At 56.3% G+C, this 8,254-nt stretch overlaps 1 protein-coding gene across 2 annotated transcripts; it reads left to right on the forward strand.

The window, feature by feature from the left end:
- The first annotated feature begins 90 nt into the window (after nucleotides 1–90).
- Nucleotides 91–3,631, forward strand: CFL1 (cofilin 1). 2 transcript variants are annotated; one of them, XM_036995623.2, is made up of 4 exons: nucleotides 91–234; nucleotides 2,110–2,417; nucleotides 2,703–2,779; nucleotides 2,985–3,631. In XM_036995623.2, the coding sequence occupies exons 1-4, from the start codon at nucleotides 232–234 to the stop codon at nucleotides 3,095–3,097; spliced, it is 501 nt and encodes a 166-aa protein (XP_036851518.1). In that variant the 5' UTR covers nucleotides 91–231; the 3' UTR covers nucleotides 3,098–3,631. The 2 variants fall into 2 exon arrangements, with proteins under 2 accessions (XP_036851518.1, XP_036851520.1); XM_036995625.2 differs by lacking the exon at nucleotides 91–234 and adding an exon at nucleotides 548–695.
- The last annotated feature ends 4,623 nt before the right edge of the window (nucleotides 3,632–8,254 follow it).

Raw genomic sequence — 8,254 nt, forward strand, 5'->3', positions numbered from 1 at the left:
ACCCAAAAGACTCTGCTACCCAGTGAGCTCGAGGACAGCGCAGGACATTCGGACTTCATTTCCCGTCGGCCTGCGGGAGGAGCGCCGGAAGCCCGCCCCGCCCCTCATTGTGCGGCTCATACTAAACGGAAGGGGCCGGGAGAGGCCGCGTTCAGTCGGATCCCGGCAGCAGCTGCGGCGGCTCCCGTCTCTACCGACTCTTCTTGCTGTCTCCTTTTCGCTTCCGGAAACATGGTGAGCCCCAGGCCACAGCGCCTTGAGGGGAGGCGGCTGCGAGTCGGTCGTCTGTGCGTTCGGGAGGGAATCGGAGAGCGACTTCGGCACCCCCTCCCCCAGTGCCCCGGGCAGGATGAGGGTCTCGTCTTGAGGGGCGGGCGCCGTCGGGACGCGCGTGCGCGAGCATTGGGGCTGACCGGCTTGGACGTCCCTCGCGCACCCCCTGGACTCCCTTCCCCTCCCCCACCCCGTTGGTGCGCCCGCGCAGACACTCGTCGTGGGGGAGGGGGGAGGGGCGCGTGCGCGCGCCCGCCCCTCGCGGAACAGCTGGTGTCGCGCGCCGCCCCTTGGCCGAAGCAAGCCGGGTCACGCGGGCGCGCTCCCGACGGGAGCACGCGGCATCTAAACTCGGCCGGGGGCGGCGACGGAAAAGCGCGCGCGAGAGGTCTCGGCGCGCGCTCCTCACCCAGGGGCTGTTCGTGAGTTCGCGTTACCCTCCCTTGGCTGGCGGGCCTTTCTCAAGAGCAGGTGGCAGGGATGCTTGAGCCGGGGAGGGGCAGATGCGGCGGGCGTCCGGATGCTGGCGCCTGCGATTAGGGGCTTGCTCCGTGCGACACTGCAGCGGCCAGGGCCTCGCTCGCTCCCGAGCGAGCCCACAAAAGCAAGCTGACTCTCCTGTACATCCGGCAAAAGCTGGAACGGCGCTGCCGGCTGACGCGTGCGCATATGCCCGGGCCTCGCTGCTGGGCCCGAATCCCCGAACAAGCGGGGCCCTCGGTTTTCCCGGATGGGGCCTGAGGGTGGAGCCGAGTTTAGGGAAGTGACCCAGTCGGGCACCGCCCGGAAATCACTCCGCTCCCCGTGTTCGGCCTGAGGGCTGCGAAAGCCGAACGTTTTGCAACTTAATCATACTCGGGCCCGCAGCGGTGGCGGCTAACGCATCCGTCAGTAAAGGCAACTTTTGGGGATTGAGGCCCTGGAGGTTCTGCTGCCTCCGGGAACGGGTTCGTGTCGCGGAGGGGGCCGGTCCTTGTGGATCCCCGTTCACCGCCTACTCCGGAAGCGACTGCGTCACGTGGACGGCTTCCTCTGCAGTTCCGGGAGGGGGGGCGCGGCAGGTTTCACGGTGGGCACCCTCTTCTGGGTGTACACCCCCTATGCAGCCCGGAGTAGAAGTTTACGAGCTCTCAAGGATTGTCGGCACTTGAGTTTGATTTGTCGCTTTCTATCCGCGATCTTTGGGGGTCTGTATTTTTCCCGGAGGACAGGGAGTTGTTGGATAGGACGTTAATTAGGAGTTGCTTTGGTTAAGGAAAACCCCGAAAGAGGCTGTTTTGTGTAATAACTGCTTTGAGCAGTTCTGATAGGCTTATAATTGTTAAGCACCGTTGGTGTCCATTTAGCATGGTGGGTGCTAGTTCGTTCTTTTCGAAAAAGGCAACTCTCGCCGGATGTCTGGTTCCCTTTTTCTGTGAAGTTCGAAGTTCACGCTTTTCCCCAAAAGTTGAGATATTGAGTGTTGTGAGTAGGAAATGAATCAGTAGGTTATTGTGCATTCTTTTAATTCTGGGCTCACAGCTCAGCCAAGGCTCTGATGCTCACGGTTGTCAGTTTCTAGCCTGTGTGATGTCTGGGTGGGGAGGAGTTATGTTCGATTAGATGATCAGAGGTTTGCTTTATGACTGCCATTCTAGGGTTGTGTCCTGTCTGACCCTTTGACAGTGGCTCTGCGGGAAAATACTGACACTTGTCTTGGGAAGGAATTAATGACCTTTAGAGGCTGAGAACTGTATTTGTTGGCGTCCAGTTGGATCTAAAAAAGTGATGGAGGGACTTAAGAGGGGGAGTCTCAGAAACCTTTTCTTTATGAGGTATGTGTGGTTCATCTCTCAGGCGTCTGGTGTAGCTGTCTCTGATGGTGTCATCAAAGTGTTCAATGACATGAAGGTGCGTAAGTCATCGACACCAGAGGAGGTGAAGAAGCGCAAGAAGGCAGTGCTTTTCTGTCTGAGTGAGGACAAGAAGAACATCATCCTGGAGGAGGGCAAGGAGATCCTGGTAGGTGATGTGGGCCAGACTGTAGACGACCCCTATACCACCTTTGTCAAGATGCTGCCAGACAAGGACTGCCGCTATGCCCTCTATGACGCAACCTATGAGACCAAGGAGAGCAAGAAGGAGGACCTGGTGTTTATCTTCTGGTGAGCTCCGCATGCAGGCGCTTCTTCCCGTTAACCTGCCCTAGCTCTGCCCGCCCCCCTTCCCAGTATCTGAACATCTGTGGCTCCCGGTTAATCCTGAGGTGTGTGTTTGAGGGGGAGTGTGTTGTAAAAAATAATTGTCATTGAGGAACTTGATGAGAGCTTCAGTGCTAGGGGCCATCTCAAGGGTTTCTTGAAATTATCTATTGCATGAGGGCACTACTTGCTAGCTAGGCTTGGAGGAGGAGACTTGGCTGCAAGTTCTCTAACTTTTTTTCCCTCCAGGGCCCCTGAGTGTGCACCCCTTAAGAGCAAAATGATCTATGCCAGCTCCAAGGATGCCATCAAGAAGAAGCTGACAGGTAAGGGCCAGCGTGGTGCCACATGGCATTTCCCCCCCAGGCCCTGGCTGCAGGGTGGGGAGAATGGGGTGGCAGGGAGGCTCCCCCTGCCCAATCTGCTGGAACGTAACCTTGTCCCTTCATCTCTTCTGATTGGCTCCTTCCTAGCCACAAACGCCCAGCCCAATGCTGCTTGCTCACATAAGCTCTCCCTTCTTTCCCACAGGGATCAAGCATGAATTACAAGCAAACTGCTATGAGGAGGTCAAGGACCGCTGCACCCTAGCAGAGAAGCTGGGGGGCAGTGCCGTCATCTCCCTGGAGGGCAAGCCTTTGTGAGCTTCCTCCAGCCCCCTGCCTGGAGCATCTGGCAGCCCCAGACCTGCCCATGGGGGTTGCAGGCTGTCCCCTTCCTGCCATGTCGGAGGGGCTGGGGGAATCCCAGCAGGGGGAGGGCAGTCCCTTCATCCCGGTTGCCAAACAGCCCCCACCCCCTGGACCTTCCTCCTCCCTCCATCCCTGACGGTTCTGGCCTTCCCAAACTGCTTTTGATCTTCTGATTCCTCTTGGGTTGAAGCTGACCAAGCTCCCCCCAGGGACCCCAATTTGGGGGGGCCTGTATTTTTTTTTTTAACGACATCCCAGTTCCCCACCCGTTCCCCCCTTTCCCATGCTGCCAACTTCTAACCACAGTAGTGACTTTGTGCTTGTCTGTTTAGTTCTGTGTATAAATGGTATGTTGTGGACATGACTCCTCCTCGCGCCGCCTGGTCCCCTCCCCTTTTCCCTTGGTCATGGCCACTCACAGAAGCAGGACCAGTAAGGGACCTTCGATTAAAAAAAAAACAACAATAAAAAGGCTCACTACTGGGATGTTGTTTCAGGGTTGGGGCCCAGGGGACCTTGCAGGGGAGGGGAGGCGTGTTGGGAGAATGAGCGGCGTCTCCTCTCTGTACCCTTCCTCCATCCGGCCCCCCTAAGCCTTTGGCCCTAGTAACATGCTGAGCCTGCCTCCTGATGGTTGTCACTCATTCTGTAGGTGGTGCCACAGTCGCTCCAAATTGGCTGTTCAGGAGGTAGCTGAGCCCAGGGCGTGTCTGTGGCTGGCTGCAAGGGCTTGAGCAGCGACTTCATACTTGAAGTGCTTTCTTTTGTGGCCTCAGTCTGGGTGGGTAGTGGGGCAGTCAGGCCGATTCTGATTACCCCCTCCATTGTACCTAGATGCGTGGGTTGTGAGATTGCAAGTCACAAGTAGCCTTTTGAACTATTTTCTCCACCTTCAAGGTTTTCTTTAGTCTTTCTCTGCCTTCCCTGGGCAGCTGAGTTATTTATAAGGGCAGGGTCCAGGGGCTGCTGTGAGTCAGAAACCAAGTTGAGCTTTAGGCTTTCTGCAGGTGTGGCTGGAGAGGGTGGGGCTAGCCAGGTGGAGCCCAGGACTTCAGACTCAGTGTGGTGGGTCCTGTCTCCCTGTGTTTGACCAAGAGGCCATCGCTGCAGGCTTTCTCCAGCTTGGACTTTGGGCTTTCACCTGCCCAGCAGGTAAAGGTATCCTAAAAGTCTTGCCCTAGGGGTGGTAATGAAAGGTTAATGATCTTTCCCCCCAACTGCAGTCTGCTGATCTAAAAAAGCCGCTTGTAGTTGGTGCTGGTTCCTTGGAGCTTTCCAGTGTCTGGGAGGGAGGCAGGAAAGCGTAATTCCTTTTTACTGGTTGGGAAATGGGTGTAGAGGAGTAGTGGTTGGCCTGTGTGTGGCCCATGTCAGGGTTTACAGGACTGGTGGGAACACCTTGAAGACTCCTGGGTTCTAAGTTCTGGGTTTTGAACCTTGCCACAGAGAGCCTGCTTGCCCTCGGAAATGGCTGAGCTACTGCAGGGGTGAATTCCTTGTCTCCCCCAGCCAGCCCACCCCATAGTGGTCTCCATAGTGCCCCGGTAAACGGTGTCCCTGGTGAGCCTTGGAACTGTGGGGAATGAGGACAAGCAGGCCGCCTTGCTACAAAAACAAGCTCTTTATTTTGTGAACAAGCTGGGGACAAAGGGCCTGGGGCCAGAAGGAGGGTGGAAGCTGCCCCTTAAGCCCCTGGGGAGACAAGGTCAGCCCTTGGGCTTCCCTAGGTAGGCTCCTGCTTACCTGTGGCCAGGTGTGCCCATGCTCCCCTGTTGTCCTCTTGGAGGGCCTGGCACCTTAGGGTGGGGTTGGGGCTTGGGCTTGTCCTGGGGCGTCATGGGGTGTGGCTAGTGGCTGGGGTGAGAGGTTTGGGGGACTCTTGCCACTGAAGGTCCTGGATCAGGCTCTAGCTGCTCTGAGGACAGGAAGAGTGTTCTGAAAAGGTAGGGTGCTGGCCTGCATAGGAGGGAAGTCCTTGATGTCCCTCACTTGCCACCCTGTTCCCAGATCATGCTTCTCCCTGCATCACCTGACTCATGTCCCTTCCCTCCCCGTATCCTTGTCCTCAGCAACTAACCACTGCTATTGAGAGCTCACTACCAATGGGAAGAGTCCTGGCCCAAGATGGGGAAATGACCCCAAATTTCAGTTGGGACTGCCCACAGCTGCCTGACCCTTTTCCCCAACACAGGAATTTGCTAAGAATCTAGAAGCCTGGAGGTGGGTGGTAGGGAGGCAACGAGGTTGGAGGCTGGAGGGCTCACTTTGGCATGTTTGACTTGAGCTCCAGCTCCAACAACTCGAGGTTCCTGCGGAAAGAGGAGACGCGACAGGGGCATGTGAAGTCTGTGAGCTCTAGAGAAGGGAGAGGAAAGGACCCTGGCAGGGTAGGCAGCCCAATGGCGGGGGGCCCAGGATGGGGGCTTACCCTGCTTGGCTGAGCTAGAGTGGTATTCAAAGCGCTGGCAGCACTTGCTGGTAGCTCTCTGCGGTCCAAACCTGGTTTCTGGTGTACTCTGTCCAACGCTCACAGCTACCAATACAGCAGCTCCTGGGGTCAGCAGGGACAGGATCACTGCTGGCTATGGCCTCGCTGGCCATCCCTGCCTGGGTTGCTCCAGTCTCTGTAGCCCCCAGCCCTTAAGGACTGTTCTGACAGCTTCAGGTTCTGGTCATAGGCTACTTAGCCTTCCACCTTCTGAGTCGAGGTGGAGATGGTGGGGTGGGGGGCTTGGGGGGACCTTGCAGAGGGAGAGCTAAGGGCTGGGGGGCTGCTTGCTCATCAAAATACCTAGCAGAGTCACTTGATTACCCAGTCAATCCCTGACATTCAGGGGAGCAGGTTAAAGAAGGCTTCACAGAGAAAGTGGTATCTAATCTGCATCTTGGAGGACATTTAATAGGAATTAGGACAACAGTTAAAGGCTTCACAGGTATGCAAGCCTGGTATGTGTTCAGGGAAGCATAAATTCAGCAGGGGCACTTGGATGGCAGTGGTCAGATCACAAAAGGCCTCAAATGAAAGCCGAGGACTTTGGGCTTTGAATCGGGCGGTTTCTGGAAGGGGCAGGGTCACTGAAGGGCCTTGAGAAGAGGTGTGGTCCAACAGACAGTAAAGATTGGTACACTCAGTAACTTTCTTGAAGAGTTCAGGAAGTGTGTGTCTGGGGCAGGATGTTGGCAGTGCAGTGCTGCCTGCCAAAGGCACATGGCATGTCCTAAGTGCCTCTCCAAGCCCAGTTCTCCCCTCAACACATTTGAGGCTGGATCCCTGTCTCTATTCCATGTCTTAAACTAGTCTACAGGATGAATCCAGGGCATCGCTGGGCCCAAGTAACCCCCACGGAACATTGCAAAATTATCCTGGAGACTACCCCTCTCCCAGGGCTCTTCCAGCCCTGCGAAGGGTCATTGGGTGGCCTTTCAACACAGAAGGCAGTGCTTACCCTTAGCTGTTCAAAGAGCTCTGCCAATTTGAGGAAGCTCCTAGGAGGCGTGGGGAGGAGTTAGGGCAGGGGTCTTGGATGTTTAAAGTCACCCTGCCCTTAGCCCTGCCCCTGGGGAAATGTCCATCTCCCAGATTCCTGCAGGAGCTTCTGCACCTCTCACAGGTGATAGTAGGCTTCCACAGTGTGACCGCTCATGGACAGACAATTACAGGCATAGGGAGGGCAGGAAAAGTGAGAGAAGTTCTCACACCTTCAGCTGGTTGAGTTCCTGTGCCCCCAGACTGCTCGGTGCAGCTGAAATGGGGATATAATAGTCTGCCAGCCTTCCATTAGAGTCCCTTGGCCTGCACATCAAGCCCCACCCTTGGTGTTTGTGGCCCTGGACAGAAACAGCATTTCCTGCTCTCTTCTCTCCCCAGGGAGATAGGACCCCTGGGGAGAGGAGGCAGGGAATCCAGCACTCCCTAGGCCCTGCATACATTTGGGAAGGTACGATGTGGTCTGCTTGCAGGCAGGCATCCTGGGTGTGTGGATGGTACTCCAGCAAGAAGGCCCTCATGCTCAGAAATTATCCACCTCCTAAGGAAACCAGACAGGAGCCACTTAGCCAAGCCAGGATCCTGACAGCCATGGACACCTGGTAAGGCACAATCTCCCTCAGGCCAGGCCCTATTAGTGGGTTCCCTCCCACAGTCACCCTGGGGCTCAACTCAATCTTTGCCTTGGACTTGAGACCCTGGGATGAATCCAGATTGGGGCCCCAGGGGTCACGTTGAGCCCTGACATGTTGATGATGAGGGTTTCATCTGCAGGCTTCACAAGACCCTTCAGAAAGTCCCCAAGGAGCTCCTTCCTGTTCTTTACTCAGACACTGAGCTGAGGCACACGTGGGGAGGGTATGATTCCACCCTTGGAGCGGATGAGATGGTGTAAGCCCACCTAAGACTACCCCCACCCCTGGGGTGACCCCAGCTCTCTGGCCCAGGTCATATCCTGGCAGTATTCCAAAAAGACAAGCTGTGGTCCCAATGCAGGGTGGCGTGGGCTGCCAGGTGCTGCAGAAAGACTTCATGCATCCCACCTATCTTCTTAAAGAGAGAGAGTTAACTCACTGCCAAGAATGGTAGGTAGCTCCAGGGCCTTCCTTGGCTCTGATTACCCTGTCCCCTTACCCCTCAGAAGCTTTGAGGTCAGAGGTCAGGGTCCCATAGGGCATAGTTAGGGAAGGAATCCTGGGGCTCTTAGGAGAGGGGTGGGACTGGGCCTTCATCACAAAGAAGGTGGCATGCATGCTTGTAGCTTCTGCTTCATTTTGGCAAACTTTCCTCATGATGGAGCTGTCCCCTTCACCCAACTTCTTAAGCTTTCCCTTGAAGCTTTATAGTCTGGCCTTGGAGGGGTTGGGGGGATCTGCTCAAAGGAGGGACAGAGCTGGGAGGCTTCTCCTGGCTGAGAAGGCCATCACCCAACCAGAAGCTGGGCCCAGCTTTCTGTCCTCACCTGTGCACCCAGTCCCACCCCTTGCAACCCCAGCCGCGTGGCCCCTCCTCACAATGAGGCCAGCGTACTCCTTGTTTTCCTTGTAAGTATCATGCAGCCCAATGGGCTCCTCCTGCTGCAGCCCGACTGAGGACTCCGTCCAGCGAAGTGAGGGAGGCAG

This window comes from Manis javanica, chromosome 11, assembly GCF_040802235.1.
Source record: "Manis javanica isolate MJ-LG chromosome 11, MJ_LKY, whole genome shotgun sequence".
NCBI classification, from domain to species: Eukaryota; Metazoa; Chordata; class Mammalia; order Pholidota; family Manidae; genus Manis; species Manis javanica.

Coding starts and splice junctions, on each gene's coding strand:
- CFL1 (XM_036995623.2), top strand. Junction 2,418..2,702: donor GACCTGGTGTTTATCTTCTG/GTGAGCTCCGCA, acceptor TTTTCCCTCCAG/GGCCCCTGAGTGTGCACCCC. Junction 2,780..2,984: donor CATCAAGAAGAAGCTGACAG/GTAAGGGCCAGC, acceptor TCTTTCCCACAG/GGATCAAGCATGAATTACAA.